At 43.2% G+C, this 18,555-nt stretch overlaps 1 protein-coding gene across 1 annotated transcript; it reads left to right on the top strand.

Moving 5' to 3' along the window:
• Positions 1-88: 88 nt before the first annotated feature.
• Positions 89-18,414, top strand: LOC310771685 (SH2 domain-containing protein 3C-like; the record flags this gene model as incomplete). The annotated part of the gene is made up of 6 exons (XM_083664234.1): positions 89-125; positions 5,184-5,638; positions 8,434-8,549; positions 11,155-11,326; positions 16,762-16,873; positions 18,208-18,414. Coding segments are annotated over 6 exons (1,099 nt in total), but the record flags the coding sequence as incomplete, so codon positions are not given.
• Between the last annotated feature and the right edge of the window lie 141 nt (positions 18,415-18,555).

Below are 18,555 nucleotides of genomic sequence, written 5' to 3'. Positions count from 1 at the left end.
CCACTTCTGCTGTTAATTTAATTGATATAAAAACACTCACCAAGACTGGCTCAGTCCTCAAATTGCGTCGATACGAGGCTGTCGGCGGATGTCTGACTCTCGTCCAGCTCTGGGCTGGAGCTCAGGTAACAGGCTGTTAGCGGACGTCTGACTCTCGTCCAGCTCTGGGCTGGAGCGCAGGTAACAGGACTGTTGATTAAATAGCTGCTTTGGGTCATTTGTTTTGAATCAACATGTCATTATATTTCAGACTTGGTGTTGACTTACTGACTCACCCACTGACTTACTGACTCACCCACTGACTTACTGACTCACCCACTGACTTACTGACTCACTCACTGACTTACTAACTCACCCACTGACTTACTGACTCACTCACTGACTTACTGACTCACCCACTGACTTACTGACTCACTCACTGACTTACTGACTCACCCACTGACTTACTGACTCACCCACTGACTTACTGACTCACTCACTGACTTACTGACTCACTCACTGACTTACTGACTCACTCACTGACTTACTGACTCACCCACTGACTTACTGACTCACTCACTGACTTACTGACTCACTCACTGACTTACTGACTCAGTCACTGACTTACTGACTCACTCACTGACTTACTAACTCACCCACTGACTTACTGACTCACTCACTGACTTACTGACTCACCCACTGACTTACTGACTCACTCACTGACTCACTCACTGACTTACTGACTCACTCACTGACTCACTCACTGACTTACTGACTCACTTACTGACTCACTCACTGACTTACTGACTCACTTACTGACTCACTCACTGACTTACTGACTCACTCACTGACTCACTTACTGACTTACTGACTCACTCACTGACTTACTGACTCACTCACTGGCTGCATTCCGTTCGGCAAGTAGTTCCCAACAAAGTGGACTGCACAGGGTATTCGGCCATGTCAACCAAGATTCCAAACCGCAGGGAGACTAAGGCCCAATTCCAATCCGCCCCCTTACTGCCTCAAGCCCTTAGAGGCGCGTTCACGTGAAGGGAGTGAGGGTTTAGGGATGTCCCACAGTGAAATCGCAAAGTGAATGAGGGCTCGGAGTGAGCCCTTTCTGCCCCCTTACCGTAAGGGAGCAGCTATGGCCACTTACGGAAAGGGAATTGCCCACAATGCATAGCGTTGTGACGTATAAAACGGGGAAGGCTGCAAATATCTGTCAAAAAAATAAAACAACACACGCGCGAAACGAACGCGGTGTTTGCGAGTGCGCTGGAATGCCTTAATTGACAATGAAACATTACATTAATAGGGATTTCAGATTAGACAAAAATATTATATCAGAGGAATGCAAGTAGTTATTTTACACAATCCTAGAATAATCATCGATCATTTCTATTACAATTGCAATCCACAACTTTGTTGATGAATGAGAAATAGTTTTACCGAATCTGTATTGTACAGTATTGACATTGTGTATAATGTTGGGTGACATGTCATTATTATGCTTATTTTAATTATAATTACACATGTTGCAGATTGCAGATTTTGCAGTAGGCTACATTTATTTTTAAATGACCTGTTGTCCACTCTGTAGAGCCAGAGCCTGCATGAGAACAGACTCATCATGGAGTCTATTCCTCAAAGCGTCTTGACAATAAACAATATATAGCGAACCCCAAACGTGCCAGAGTCAACATCATCTTGTCAAGTGCAAAGGGCTCTGCTGTCCCAATCCTCTTATTTATCCAATGTGGATCCCTTCCACACTTGATGACTCAACCACTTTCAGATGGCGGCCATTAGAGGGACTGAGGGTTCAGGGCTTGAGTCTTTAGGGGGCGGATTGGAATTGGGCCAAAATGTTCGGTTCAAAGGGAACTGTGCACGGTGTAGGGAAGCAGTGAACAACGCTACTTCACTTGGGCGGAAGTTGACACGCAAGATTTCCCAATAGTCATGCTGCCGAGCGGCAAAAATAAAATGGCGTTTACAAAGGAGGAAGAGTTTTGTTTATTGTCAAGTCAAGTCAAGTTTATTTGTATATATATATATGTATTTGTATATTTGTGGGGAGGGAGGGCAGGGGGAGTATGTGGAGAGAACAGGGAGAGGAGGGCTAGCTGACACAACAGTAGCAAATTACAGTAGTAATAATAGCACATTGAACAGTCATATGATAGAGAAATCTAGAAAATCTAGAAATATAGGATAGAATGGGTGGCATGCTTTAGGGTAGAATGGGTACGATGCTTTAGAATAGTGGGGGAATAGTGGGGGAGGAGAGATCAGGAAAGGGAGGAGGTGGGGAGGGTGCAGGGGAGGGAGAGCAGGGGGAATGTGAGAGAGGAGAGAGCAGGAAAGTGATGAGGTGGGGAGGGAATGGGAAATGTTGGGGAGTATAGGAGGTGGGGAAGGAGCAGGGTAAGGGGGAAAGAGGAGAGAGCAGGAGAAGGGAGGGGGGAGTAAGTATCGTTTAAAAGTTTGTGCTTCAAAAGCAGTGAGGAGGAGTTGAGGCTCAGGCATTTTTGCAGATCGTGTTCCAACGGTAGGTAGGTGTTCCCTTCTCAAATGAGTCTGCATTGTTAGTGCCTCACAGTATTACTGCCCCCCCCCCCCAATAAAAAGACGTAACTACATAATTTGTATGCGTTTTAAAGGTCAAAGTTAATGACTAGCTTTTATATACTGTATGATGTCAGTAAAACTTAGAAGTGTAAATCTTGTTAATTTACCAACAATACTTATGTCAGAACAAGATTTTTTTCCTAGTTTCACAGCTGACAGTTAATGGCAGTTATTCTAACATACATACATACACATAATACAAGACATTCTGATCACCTTCACCCCCCTACTGTCTAAATACCAAGAACAAATTTCCAATACGTTACAGAGGAGCCATACTATAGAACACCTATATCAATATTGCCAAACATGCACCATCTCTTAACGCATTTAAATCCAAGCTTAGAATCTCTCTGATGAGTCACACATAGCCCTCATACATCACACATACACCTCACACTTCTTACCTGTCCAACTACTGTCAACTCACTTATTTGTATTGCTTCTTTGTTTCTTCTTTTTGTTCTTTTTTATTGTTGCTGTTCTTTTCGTCTTTCCTTCTGTTTCTGTTGTATTGTTGCTTTGTATGGATGATTGTTATTATTTGGCTTGGAAAGTAAGGCCTTCCAGGTTTTCCTCTCTCTACCTGCACGTTATTTTCCTATTTGCATTTTTTTTATCCGTTTATGTTTTTACTGTGTGCAAATAAATAAACATAAAGATTAAATGCCCTTAGGCGTTTGCATGGCAAGACACACATGGCAGTTTTTGTTTGTCTGTTTTTTGTCCGACAGGCATCAGTCTCTAAGCAATCAACAATGTCAACAGTGAATGCTAGCAAATAAAGAACACCATTAGACAGACGCAGGGCTAACTGACAGTCTGTGTCTTTGTCTGACTCTGAAGGCCAAAGGGAATTCTGATGCAACTTTACATACAAGGTGCATGGAATGGACAGCTAACTCCGAACCTGTTTCGATTTTTTCTGTTTCGACTCAAAACTACGGTATAACAACTTTTTATTCATCGGTCATTGTGCCTGCCTACATATAAATTAGTGACCTTTTCCCCAAAATACTCTGTGGTTCTGTGCTGTTGGTATCTGGTAGCCTTGATGCCTGCAGTGCGCTATAGGAGCAGAAATTGACGCACATCAAATGAGGTGCATCAATTAACGCATTGTGTGCGTTTTGGGCTCAACACTGAAGAAGAATAGATTCCAGCAACGGCTGCAGTACCTCATTCTAGGGATGCTCATCAATTATCGAAAATCGATAATTGATCGTTAAGGATTGGAATCGATCCTGTGGCATTTGGATCGATTTTTTAATTATTTTTTATTTTTTATTTTTTTTGACTAGGTTTGGGTGGAATTCGTTCCTCCTCGCCCCACTCCATTGCACAGCCGACTAACGTGAGGTGGAGCTTCATATAGTCTCTAGTTTTCTGGCTGGGCACGGGCCTTTGTGCCAACAAAACTGTTTTAAACATGGGAAATTCACACCGGCATACGCCGGGGACAGCAGTGTTGGAGAGGAGACACATTGAAATAAAGAGTTCATTGAGGAGAACACGTTGTCTTACGTATTTTCTGCCATAGGCATTCATTTTGTTAAAAAAAAAAAAAAATTGAAAATTGAAAATATTGAAAATTTTCTATAATCGATAATTGATCGTTAATTTTCACCGATTATCGATTTTGGAAAATTTTCAAAATGAACATACCTACCTCATTCATTAATAATTTATGGAATCAAGTTAGCGTAGGGCCACGAGACTCCTTAACATACACAAATAGTGTAGTAGCTGTACTGTACCGTACTGTAGCTGCTACCATTATGTATGTCTAATGTTTAATTGTATGTTTAATAAGGTACATGCTATTTGCACCTGTATGTCAAATACGTCGAATTTAAAATGTTTAAGCACGTCTAAAGTATGCACATGACATGTGCACCTATGTGCAGTGAATATGCCACTGTCTCTGACTTGTCTTATCACTATACTGCCTTGTTGTTTGTTGTGTCTCTTGCTGTTTTTGCACTCATATGCCCTGTTATATTTGTACTATGTTGTAAACGGAGTCCACAGCACAAGGATTTCACACGTGATACTTGTACCATGGAGTGACAATAAAAATCTTGAATCTTGAATCTTGAATCTTGAAATCTGATGCCCATGAAAGGTTCAGCTGTTGAGCAGTACCGTAACGGGTCAGGAAGATGGTCAAGCCCGATCTCATTCCCGATGCCTCATGTCGAGGTGTTGGCCCTTGGTGTCTCTATACTAAAGTTATGGGTGAGGCAAAGGCTAGTCACATGACAGGCACATAACGCTGTTGCGTCGGAAATGGACGTTGCGGGCGAGCGGCCCGCTAACGTAAGATCAGTGTCATGTTGAAGCAGGTCACTGCCGGCTGAGGGTGGGATTGGCAGACCTGTAGCTTCCGCATCTTGCAAGCAAGAGAGTGTGTGTTCGACTATTACCTGGTTATTTGGTAATTACATGGTATAACCTAATTATTACTTCTTTATTATCACACCATTACCCCCCTATTAACATGTTGTTACTGAGATGTAATGTAAAGTGATACGATAAAATCTATTATCTTTGCCCTCTGCTTCCAGCCCCGCGCTCCAGAAGCCCTTGTGGTAGCCAGGTGACCAGTGTGGCTCCATCCCCGTCCCTCTCCAGGTGCTCTGGACCCCGGCCCTCCCCCAACAACACCCTGCACAGACAAGGTACCGAGCGACCCCAGCCTCCCCTACACCAGGACTGCCTGGCTTCAGACCCGAATGGGAGCGGCTACACGGAGCTCCGCCCCGGCCCTCAGAGCTACGTAGAGCGGCTGCGTGCAGACGAAGCACCGGGCGTTGACCCGCTGCGGGTGGAGGAGGGTAACGTGTACTTTTGCCCCCTGGTGGAGACCACCTCCGCCTTCAGGCCGGGGAGGTACCGGTCTCAGCTGATGCCCAAGGCGAACAAACCGCTGGAGGTTTGCATCCTGCGGAGAGTGAAGGAGCTGCTGACTGAGGTGGAGCCAAAGACTGCTGCAAAACACATCACGAAGGCCGACTGCATGGTACTGCTTCCCAGGGTTCAACCAATTAACTCATCAATTACAATTTGAATTTGAATGTGAATGCAAATTATGTGAAATTGGAGGAACCCTTATGTTCACACAATGGCCTCTATCGTCCCACCGGCCTTAAATGAGCGCTTAGCGCCAGGCGCAGCGCATATTAGTGGGCGTGGACCGGCGCACTGCCTATTCTCCTGTCGGCGCTACACGCGGCCTTAAGCATTATAACCACGCCTTTTTTATTTTATTATTATTATTATTTTACTTTTTCAGAACATAAAGAAAATAAAACAAGAACAGGAAAAAAGAAAAGAAAAGACATATATACATACATTCAACATTATAATGCTACAAAATGGTGCTACCAGTCATAGAAAATGTGCTTACAAAACGATAAAAAAAACCCAAATACTTTGCAAAGGATCCAAAAGAAACTCAATTACCACTTTTAGCCTGATCGAAATAGGTCAGGAACGGGAACCAAATAACAAAATATGTCCTCAAAGAATTTGTCCTCTGGAATCTGAGTCTCTCCATACGTATAACTGAGATCATGTCTGTCAGCCACAGCTGAAAAGAAGGTGGAGAAGAGGACTTCCATTCCTTCAAAATTAGTTTCTTGGCAACTGTCATTCCCTGTGTGAGAGATTGCTGCACGGCCGTTGGGAGGAGCAAAGAGGACTCCGAGCAGCTGAAGATGGCAAGTTCCGCCTCCAGCTGGAGGGTTATTTTGTAGGCCTTATGGCCTGTGTCCACCTAGCGTCTTTTTCCGACGTTAAACGCTGGGAGTGCGCTGGGGAACGCTGATCTCGGCGCACAATATAACAAGGAAGCAGTCTGCAAGTAACGTTAGCTCAGTGCGGTAGTAGCTTGATAGCTGACAGCTAACATTAGCAAACAACACACATATAGTGATTTAGCTCAACACTCACCAGAAATATTAAGTGTCTAGCCAATCTGCTCCCACAATTGAGCCTTATCTGTCTCTGTTGCGATAGTTTTTTCATATGATTAGTTGCCAGAAAAGGAGCACCCAACACCAGCGTCTTTCTGAAAAGTTAAAATAATTTCAGCTGGAAGCGCTGGGAGCGCTGGGAGTCGGGCGCACAAAAACACCAGAGCGCTCTGAAAATATACGCTGGACGCAGCGCACTTTCTCTAGACGTCCGTGTGCGCTCGCTAACGCTCTCCCCCCATTGGAAACAATTGAAAATAGACGCCGGAGCTGATGAAAAGACGCTAGGTGGACACAGGCCCTTAGAGTACCAGTCAAATATTTTGGCCCAGAATCCTGATATTGAAGGGCAAAACCAAAAAGCATGGGACAGTGTGCTCTCCGACACCCGACACCTATCACATAGTGGTGAGACCGAAGGATATATCTTGTGTAACCTATGCTTGGAGTAATGAAGACGGTGAGCAACTTTAAATTGGATAAGTTGATGTCTGCTATTAACTGAGCAGAGCTGGACCACAGACAGCCACCTGTCCCATATGATTTCAGACAGATCCACACCAAGTTCCTCCTGCCACGCCTCTCTGATCCTCTCAGTGGGGGCCTTAATGCAATCGTCGAACAAACGTACAAACTTAGAAATAAGATGCCTGGAGTTGGGAGGGCTTAACAAAACCTAAAAAAAACATGTTCATCTGGGAGAACTTCAAAATTGCGAATCTTGGATCGGACATAATGTCTAGCGTGTATATATCTATAAAGATGCGTTTGGGGCAACTCAAATGCTCTCTTCAGAAGATCAAAGGATGCAAATTGGCCATCAATATACAGGTCACTGATGGAGACCAGCCCCTTTTCATAACCACGTATTTTAAGCGTAGAATTATTCACCCCGTGCTCATTGGATAAGTGCAGTAAACGAATCACAATGTCCCTTTCATGTTCCATTCCATAAAGCGATCCAATCCGCTCAGAAAAGCCCAACCAAAGCGCTCTGAGCTCCCCCCTCCCTCTTTCATCCCCGTCTGTCTCCATATGTATTATTCCACATTAGTATGCTTCTCAAACCAATCTAACTGCAGTTTAAATACCACAAGCATGTAAATACGCTACACTATAGCAAGATCAAAGTGAAAAGAATGTTCTAAACGCATCGACTAGAAAAAATATAGCCTATCCCTGAATGTCATGATGAGATTAGATTGGTGAAAGTTTGGGCAGAATGATATTGTTTTCTCTCGCTACCTTTTCTTATCCCCCACTGCACAGGTAGGATGATGCAACAGCCTCTGAATGACAGGGGCTCAAAACTACGGTATAACAACTTTTTTTTTCATCGGTCTTTGTGCCTGTCTGACGCACGAGAGAGAGGGAGTGAGAGAGAGAGAGGGGGAGAGAGAGTGAGATGGCAGAGGAGAGCTGTGCGCAATTACGCACAGTCATATCTCCGGCGCACTGAATAAGGCCTGGTTTTGAAAAGCGCTAAACGCTAAATTAACACGAGGGGGAAAGATATCGTTAGGCCGGTATTTAAGGCCGAAACGCCCATTCTGGCCTATTCTGGCACATTTCGGGGCCTAAAACCATGATGCTATCTCCCCGAGACAGGCGCAAGGCGCGTTTCACCAGTTTAACACCATGCCAGCCCAGTGGGAAGATAGGGGCCAATATGTGTACAGTAAACACAAGCAGAAGTCCCTCAAACAGATAGTCTGACGTGTTTGTGTTGCCCAGGTGGGCCGTATCCTGGAGGTCATCCTCAAACAGATAGACTGAGATGTTTGTGTTGCCCAGGTGGGCCGTATTCTGGAGGTGAGTCTGATGTCTTTGTGTTGTCCAGGTGAGCCGTATCCTGGAGGTGAGTCCGGAGGTGCAGAGGGCGATGGGTGTGAGCTCGGGGATGGAGCTGCTCACCCTGCCACACGGCCAGCAACTCCGCCTGGACCTGCTGGAGAGGTGCGAGCCATGCTATACACACACACACACACACACACACACACACACACACACACACACACACATATATATATATATATATATATATATATATTAGGGGTGTCACGATACCCTCAGTTCACGATATGATACAATACACGATATTGGGTTCACGATAACGATACGATACGATATGTATAAATTTTTTACAAAACTTGAATAATGAAAATATATGACTGGGAAAATAAGTCTTTTATTTGAAATACACAAAATGCAAAACAAATGCTGTTGTTGGAAATTAACAACATGGAAGATAAGGCTTATCTTGCAATATAATGTGTCACACTGTCACAAACGAAACGTTTGTTGCATGGTAAAAGAAAAATAAACTATACAATCTATATCTTAAATAACTTATGCAGGCAACGAGCTGTGTATTGTGTAGGCTAGTATCTTCACATTTAATTGTCATCCTCTTCAATTAATTATCTGACTGCACTGCATGTTGAGCGTTGCACAGCGTTAATTGATGATTGAAACGTATCAATTTAATGTTACTCTTTCTTTACCAATCCAACACATGCCAGAGAAATTGTTTCACAACTGCTGCATCGCCTAATGACAAGATATTATGCGCACATTAGACGCATTCAGAGCGAGATTCATTTGTAGGCTATGCATTGATTAACTGCTTACCCGACATACTCCTGCCTGTGCATGCATGGAAGAGAAAGACAGCAATATGCTTCTAAATGGCTCGTTTTACTTTAAAAACCTCCCAAATGGCACAGTGGACAAGTCAACAGTAGTTTGCACCTTGTGTGAAACAGAATTAAAATATCACCGAAGTACATCGAGTTTCTATCACCTAAAAGCTAAGCATACCGGACCAGCTAGCTGGCTGCTAGCTGGCCGCTAGCTGGCGAGACTCATCACTCATTCTTCCTTCAGAGTCTCGGATGCGCGGGTCCTTTACAGATGAGGGAAGACATCTCGCCTGCTGCTTGGACCGGCGAGGTCTCCCTGTCCGTCCTCCTCCTCATGTACAGTGCAGGCAGAGAGAGGCAGACACACACAGCCCTGCTGTCATCCACTGAAACACACGGTCTGCATGGGAAAACGCAGGGGGAAACGCAAATAAGTGTTGCGCAAACTTCACCAGCCAGGGGAATGCCTTAGTCTATAAATAGCACATTTAATCTTGTCGGTTATTTAATGAGCGTCGGTTTAGTCCCCATTTCAAGCAAAGCAATGAAAAAGATAGAGAGAGAATGCAGATCAGCACCGTCAGTGCAGCATGTTCAGAGGTTCTTTTTCTCGCAATATAATTTTTCACGACACATATCGTTACGTTTTGATATCGCAAAATTTCGTGGGACGAAATATTGTGACATCCCTAATATATATACCGTATTTCCCCAAATAGTAGCCCGGGCGTTTAATACGCAAAATCGATTTGGACCCCAGGCGTTTAAAAGAACCAGGCGCGTATTTGCTGCAGGCGTTTATTTATTTTTGCACTGACCTGCACCAGGCCATTATTCGGTGACAGTTCCTGTCCAGCATGTTTTTAGTGCAAAGGTCCTCACTCTCATCAACTGCCACCGTCAGCCCACACACCTTGGAGGATACCAAAAATCAGCAATCAGCCGTGGCTACCTACCGTGTAGCCCACACACACACACACACACACACACACACACACACACACACGTCGTCTTCTACTTCTCTCGCACCCGAATAATAGATGCCATGGTTACACTAAATGGGGCATTTGGTACTTCAACAATACACTTGCAAATACTGTAAGATGATGTTGACCGACGCAATTCTATCAACACCAGCAAATAGGCTACGACCAGTCTGAACATAGCCACATCCCAAACACAACACTACAACAACTTGCAAAAACACTACACACACCACGGCGGGTGCTGATTAAACATAGTCACACACAATCATTAGGCACGTAATCGGTATAAATATAACACAATCTCAGTCTTACCATTGACGAGTCTATTTCCAATAGCGCCTATCTCTTGAACTCATCTGGGACTTCAGTTCAAGTGAAGACCGCGGTAGCCGTTGTCAACAGAACTCTTTACATAATCCAAACATCGTGGAAATGCTTCCATGCCATCGATTTCCCTGCATTGCTTTTGGTAGCGTAAGTTGAGCTCCCTCGATTTGCGTTTTCTTTTCACGTGTTTCTCCCTGCTGTTTCATGTACTATTGCGCGACACTGGTGTTGCCTTCAAGTGCTGTCAGCAACGTAGTAATTTTGGGGTTACCTTAAGAAAATGCAAATAATGGCCCCGGCGTTTACTCGGACCGGCGTTTAATACGCAAAATGGGGTCAGACCCCCGGCGGCTATTAGGGGCCCGGCGCGTATTTGCTGCCGGGCTATTATTTGGGGAAATACGGTATATATATATATATATATATATATATATATATATGCATGCACAGTATATGTGTGTGTCACATCACACTTCTTCTTTTGTTTTTTCTTTGAAAGATGCATATTTATCTTGCACAATCTGTATTTTTTTCTGTTTAATCCTTTCCATGCAAATGATATATACATGATACAGTGAGTGTCCTGTGTCGTCTCCTGGCCTGCAGGTTCCAGACCATGTCCATCATGCTGGCTGTGGCTGTGCTGGGATGCACGGGGAGCACAGAGGAGCGAGCCGGCCTGCTGCACAAAACCATCCAGATCGCTGCTGAGCTCAAGAGCAACATGGGCAACATGTTTGGCTTCGCTGCCATCATGAAAGCCTTAGAACTGCCTCAGGTAAACAGCTTTATACATTATGAAAGTCTTAGAGCTGCCTCAGCTAAACAGCTTTATACATTATGAAAGCCTTAGAGCTGCCTCAGGTAAACAGCTTTATACATTATGAAAGTCTTAGAACTGCCTCAGGTAAACAGCTTTATACATTATGAAAGTCTTAGAACTGCCTCAGGTAAACAGCTTTATACATTATGAAAGTCTTAGAGCTGCCTCAGCTAAACAGCTTTATACATTATGAAAGCCTTAGAGCTGCCTCAGGTAAACAGCTTTATACATTATGAAAGTCTTAGAGCTGCCTCAGCTAAACAGCTTTATACATTATGAAAGTCTTAGAGCTGCCTCAGGTAAACAGCTTTATACATTATGAAAGCCTTAGAGCTGCCTCAGCTAAACAGCTTTATACATTATGAAAGCCTTAGAGCTGCCTCAGGTAAACAGCTTTATACATTATGAAAGTCTTAGAGCTGCCTCAGGTAAACAGCTTGTACATTATGAAAGCCTTAGAGCTGCCTCAGGTAAACAGCTTTATACATTATGAAAGCCTTAGAACTGCCTCAGGTAAACAGCTTTATACATTATGAAAGCCTTAGAGCTGCCTCAGCTAAACAGCTTTATACATTATGAAAGTCTTAGAGCTGCCTCAGGTAAACAGCTTTATACATTATGAAAGTCTTAGAGCTGCCTCAGGTAAACAGCTTTATACATTATGAAAGCCTTAGAGCTGCCTCAGGTAAACAGCTTTATACATTATGAAAGCCTTAGAGCTGCCTCAGGTAAACAGCTTTATACATTATGAAAGCCTTAGAGCTGCCTCAGGTAAACAGCTTTATACATTATGAAAGCCTTAGAGCTGCCTCAGCTAAACAGCTTTATACATTATGAAAGCCTTAGAGCTGCCTCAGCTAAACAGCTTTATACATTATGAAAGTCTTAGAGCTGCCTCAGGTAAACAGCTTTATACATTATGAAAGTCTTAGAGCTGCCTCAGGTAAACAGCTTTATACATTATGAAAGCCTTAGAGCTGCCTCAGGTAAACAGCTTTATACATTATGAAAGCCTTAGAGCTGCCTCAGGTAAACAGCTTTATACATTATGAAAGCCTTAGAGCTGCCTCAGGTAAACAGCTTTATACATTATGAAAGCCTTAGAGCTGCCTCAGCTAAACAGCTTTATACATTATGAAAGCCTTAGAGCTGCCTCAGCTAAACAGCTTTATACATTATGAAAGTCTTAGAGCTGCCTCAGGTAAACAGCTTTATACATTATGAAAGCCTTAGAGCTGCCTCAGCTAAACAGCTTTATACATTATGAAAGTCTTAGAGCTGCCTCAGGTAAACAGCTTTATACATTATGAAAGTCTTAGAGCTGCCTCAGGTAAACAGCTTTATACATTATGAAAGCCTTAGAGCTGCCTCAGGTAAACAGCTTTATACATTATGAAAGCCTTAGAGCTGCCTCAGGTAAACAGCTTTATACATTATGAAAGTCTTAGAGCTGCCTCAGGTAAACAGCTTTATACATTATGAAAGTCTTAGAGCTGCCTCAGGTAAACAGCTTTATACATTATGAAAGCCTTAGAGCTGCCTCAGCTAAACAGCTTTATACATTATGAAAGTCTTAGAGCTGCCTCAGGTAAACAGCTTTATACATTATGAAAGTCTTAGAGCTGCCTCAGGTAAACAGCTTTATACATTATGAAAGCCTTAGAGCTGCCTCAGGTAAACAGCTTTATACATTATGAAAGCCTTAGAGCTGCCTCAGGTAAACAGCTTTATACATTATGAAAGCCTTAGAGCTGCCTCAGGTAAACAGCTTTATACATTATGAAAGCCTTAGAGCTGCCTCAGCTAAACAGCTTTATACATTATGAAAGCCTTAGAGCTGCCTCAGCTAAACAGCTTTATACATTATGAAAGTCTTAGAGCTGCCTCAGGTAAACAGCTTTATACATTATGAAAGTCTTAGAGCTGCCTCAGGTAAACAGCTTTATACATTATGAAAGCCTTAGAGCTGCCTCAGGTAAACAGCTTTATACATTATGAAAGCCTTAGAGCTGCCTCAGGTAAACAGCTTTATACATTATGAAAGCCTTAGAGCTGCCTCAGGTAAACAGCTTTATACATTATGAAAGCCTTAGAGCTGCCTCAGCTAAACAGCTTTATACATTATGAAAGCCTTAGAGCTGCCTCAGCTAAACAGCTTTATACATTATGAAAGTCTTAGAGCTGCCTCAGGTAAACAGCTTTATACATTATGAAAGCCTTAGAGCTGCCTCAGCTAAACAGCTTTATACATTATGAAAGTCTTAGAGCTGCCTCAGGTAAACAGCTTTATACATTATGAAAGTCTTAGAGCTGCCTCAGGTAAACAGCTTTATACATTATGAAAGCCTTAGAGCTGCCTCAGGTAAACAGCTTTATACATTATGAAAGCCTTAGAGCTGCCTCAGGTAAACAGCTTTATACATTATGAAAGTCTTAGAGCTGCCTCAGGTAAACAGCTTTATACATTATGAAAGTCTTAGAGCTGCCTCAGGTAAACAGCTTTATACATTATGAAAGTCTTAGAGCTGCCTCAGGTAAACAGCTTTATACATTATGAAAGTCTTAGAGCTGCCTCAGGTAAACAGCTTTATACATTATGAAAGCCTTAGAACTGCCTCAGGTAAACAGCTTTATACATTATGAAAGTCTTAGAGCTGCCTCAGGTAAACAGCTTTATACATTATGAAAGCCTTAGAGCTGCCTCAGGTAAACAGCTTTATACATTATGAAAGCCTTAGAGCTGCCTCAGGTAAACAGCTTTATACATTATGAAAGCCTTAGAGTTGCCTCTAGTTCTCGCTATGGATTTACTTAAAGAATTACCGTTTCCCACAACTTTAGGTTATTTCATCACGGGGTGAGTACACGAGTCACTACATGTAGGCTACATTGTGAGTGTTTGTAGCGCTGTTGGAATTGTGCTAAGCTAAATAGCAGTAAGGCCTGTACTGCTGTTTGTACTGCACACACAGTGAAGATAAAGACATCTAGATTCTACTTTTACTATCGGCAATATGGCAAATAGGCGAATCTCCAAAAATGTTGCCCTATCCCTTTAATCAACATGTAAAAGAATCGTGATAAGATCGTGGATCGGGATCCTGCCTGGAAAAAAATAACATATTTTTGTCATCCGCACACCAAATAGCTCCAGTTTAAAGGTCTTGTGCGGAACTCTCATCTGCCACATCTTACTCGCTGTTAAATTATGCATGATTCCAACACAGCTGTGTGTCTGTTCTCGATAACATGACTGAATAAATCTCTGGATAGCCAGGTCAAAATGAACAACTTCTAGCAGGTAATGTAATTGGTTGTCATGACTGCCATGGTTGTCAGTGTTTCTCTGCAGTATAACTCAAGAGCTTATCGTTGCATAACCCTTGACTCCATTAGACTATGAACGCTGTTGTAAAGTTGGTCATGTTGCACTATGACCATGTTATCTTACTCAGGATCAATACAATGGCAGGACTGACATTCATACAGTCAGGTCATGTGGGCCTCATCATGTAACAAGGGACAGCCAATGTTTTTACGATGGTGTATTAAGGTCACTGTGAACTGCCGTAAAACCAAACGGAAGAAGAAGATGAAGAAGGTCACTGTGTGTAGGTGAAATGTTATCTCGCTGCAGCTGGGGCCACTGGAGTATTCTCAGAAAAAAGTCAAGAAAAGTCAGAAATGTGCGTAAAAAAACCTCACATAGCCTACATGTTTTAAAATGTAAAAACCTCACATAGCCTACATGTATTAAAACTCACGTAGCCTACACCAGTGGTTCTCAACATGGGGGTCGGGGGGGGGGGTCGGGCATGGTGGCTCAGTGGTAGAGCTGTCGCCTCACAGCTAGAAGGTCCTGGGTTCGATTCTCACCTGGGACGCTGTGAGCTCTGAAGGAGTGCGTGCCCGTCCGCATGTCCTCGAGTGCCCACCACCCGGGTGGGGTCGTCAAAAAGGGCCTTTCTGTGTGGAGTTTGCATGTTCTCCCCATGCCCCCTGGGGGTTTCCTTCATATAGGAACCCCTCACCAAAACATTATATACTGTATATATTGTTTGGCCCGCGACTCCTTATATTTTTCTGTATGCGGCACGAAAACGTTTGGCCACCCCTGGCTTAGATAGTAGTAGGCTATTCTGGCATGTATGACCATGTCCAACCCAATGTCAGCCTCAGCTCCATTGCGCACATGGCACCGTGCGCAACGGAGACGTTTATGTAACCTTTTTATACCGGTTTAGTGATATTTCTCCACTCACCGTTCAGCTGCAATCGATCGGCGGGGTCAAACAACGTATCTAGGCTACTTGAGAGCACAAAGATTAATATATAAAAACATATTCCAAAGTGGTAAGTAGGGCTTAATTAAAATGTAGCCGAGCCTGCAACGAAAGGGCCTTTCTGTGTGGAGTTTGCATGTTCTCCCCATGCCCCCTGGGGGTTTCCTTCATATAGGAACCCCTCACCAAAACATGCAATATCCTGGTTGCTAATGTGGTGCCTCCTCTGGTCGTTAGGGGCGCCTGTTCGGAGGGAGGGGAACTCGTTGGAATAGCGTGATCCCTCCCACGTGCTATGTCCTACCGGTGAAGCTTCCCCTGTCAGGTGAAAAGAAGCGGCTGGCTAACTGCCCATGTCTCGGAGGAAGCATGGAGCCAGTTTCGGCTCTCCCCAGAGAGGGGGGGGGGGGGACATGGGGGTCGGGACCTGGTCGGGACCCCCCAGGGGGTCACGGGATGATTGTCAAAAGAGAAAAAAATAAAAACAAAATATTTTTCTCCCATGATGATTAAATCTCCCATACCAATGGTTTAATGTATTATAAAGTGATATAAACTATAAAAATTATTTCAGTGAGTGGGTAAAATCAGTGTGTGAATGTGTGCGCGCTGTCATTGGGTTGGGTTGCAGCGGGAGGAGGTGTTGCGAACCCCATCCTAAAGCTTTAGGTTAACTAATGTGTGTGTGAAAATGGGCTAATCATCATCAACTCTTTATTGACAGACACATAAGGTCCAATAAGAAGACACACAAGCAAAAAACACTACATTTAAAACACAAAAAATAAAACAAACTAAGTTAGCCCAGGGCTAAGATAGCCCGCCAGTTCTGTGTTACACCATGTCTGAGCTATGGGACCTTTAATCTACTCTTACCTGCAGCTGTATGGGCTTTTGGGTGTTGACTGAGGGCTCTGTGTGTGTGTGTGTGTGTGTGTGTGTGTGTGTGTGTGTGTGTGTGTGTGTGTGTGTGTGTGTGTGTGTGTGTGTGTGTGTGTGTGTGTGTGTGTGTGTGTGTGTGTGTGTGTGTGTGTGTGTGTGTGTGTGTGTGTGTGTGTGTGTGTGTGTGTGTGTGTGTGTGTGTGTGTGTGTGTGTGTGTGTGTCAGGTGTCCCGTCTGGAGCGGACCTGGACGGTGTTACGGCAACGACACACAGAGGGCGCCATCCTGTACGAGAAAACACTTAAGCCCTTCATGAAGAGCCTGAACGACGGGAGAGGTAGACTCTGTCTCCTCTCAGCTGGGGGATTTATATTAATAAATGCAAAAAATAGTATATACATGTGTGTGTGTGTGTGTGTGTGTGTGTGTGTGTACACACACACACACACACACACACACACACACACATGAAGGCATCATTTGCAAAAACAGGTAAATGCCATTCTTAACATGAATAAACAACACCTGTTTGATACTCCCTGTAGTCAGTGCACATAAAAAAACATTATCGAGGTGATTTATGTGAAAATGATCAGATGAATATGTTTGAATTATGATTGATAATAAAATTATACAAAAAATACAACTACGGTATTAGAATATAGATTCATCAATTAAAAAATTGACCATAACATCACCTCACCATAAAAAAATACAAACAGATGCCTGTTTTTGCAAATTAACTCATCATATATATCATAGAAATTCAGAAATAAATACATATAAATGAATAACAGTGAGCATAAATCAATGTTTTCTTGATTACATAGTTTTACTCTAATTATTCTTCTCTCTCTAGAGATTCTCTGCATGTTATTTTATACATGTATTTACTTTTGTATTTATCAGAGGGAATTATTTATTTGTTTGTTTGTTTGTGTGTTTGTTTATTTAAATATATTATAAAAACAATCAACATTTTATGTGGTTGCTTTACTTTTTCCGTGTTCTAATAATTGAATGTAATAAATGTATTTGTTATTGTTATTTGCCCAAAACCTTTTTACTTCTGTCAAACAACTGTTGATCATTAGAATTGAATTGTGTGGAAGTCACAAAATGCTAACAAGCTAGCAAACCTCTGTTCAAGAGAGGAGCAGGAAAAACAACAAGATTTAAATTATCTTGCTGTTGTTTAACAACCGTTAAAAGGTAAAGACAAATCATTGACACCGCACCATATACTGTACATTTCACATAAATTATTAGAACTTAGACAACCTATATATATATATATAGGTTATTAGAACTTAGAAAAAGCAACGACAGAAAATATAGATTTATTGTTTTGTTCACAGAAATTGAATAGAGTGTCATACTTTGTAGGTCTTGATTTTTTGCTGCATCATCGCCATTCTCGTCTATGGGCTACGCTGAAATAGATGAGCTGGTGTTTATCCTCTCTCTCTTTCTGTCTGTCTGACTGTCTGTCTGTCTGTCTGTCTGTCTGTCTGACTGTCTGTCTGTCTGTCTGTCTGTCTCTCTGTTTGTCTGTCTATCTGTCTGTCTGTCTCTTTCTTTCTGTCTCTCTCTCTGCCTGTCTCTGTCTGTCTCTCTCGCCATCTCCCTGTCTGTCTCTCTCTCTTTATGTCGCTCCCTCTCTCTCTCCAGAGAGCTGCCCTCTGTCCAGTACCACCTTCCCCCATGTGGTGCCCCTCCTGTCCCTTCTGGAGAAGAGCGTGGCGCTGGGCGAGGGGGTGGAGCCCTGGGAGACGGTGGAGGCTGGGGTGGATGTGCTCATGTTCCACCTGGGGGCGGCCAGGACCATCGCACAGCTGGGGGGCATCTACGGCTCCAACGCCCAAACCAAACTACAAGGTAAACCACAGCTCCAACGCCCAAACCAAACTACAAGGTAAACCACGGCTCCAACGCCCAAACCAAATTACAAGGTAAACCACGGCTCCAACGCCCAAACCAAATTACAAGGTAAACCACGGCTCCAACGCCCAAACCAAA

This window comes from Poromitra crassiceps (genome assembly GCF_964638095.1).
Source record: "Poromitra crassiceps genome assembly, contig: HAP1_SCAFFOLD_1035, whole genome shotgun sequence".
Classification (NCBI taxonomy): domain Eukaryota; kingdom Metazoa; phylum Chordata; class Actinopteri; order Beryciformes; family Melamphaidae; genus Poromitra; species Poromitra crassiceps.
The sequence above is the reverse complement of the archived record's forward strand: the minus strand, read 5'-3'. Positions and strand labels throughout refer to the sequence as shown.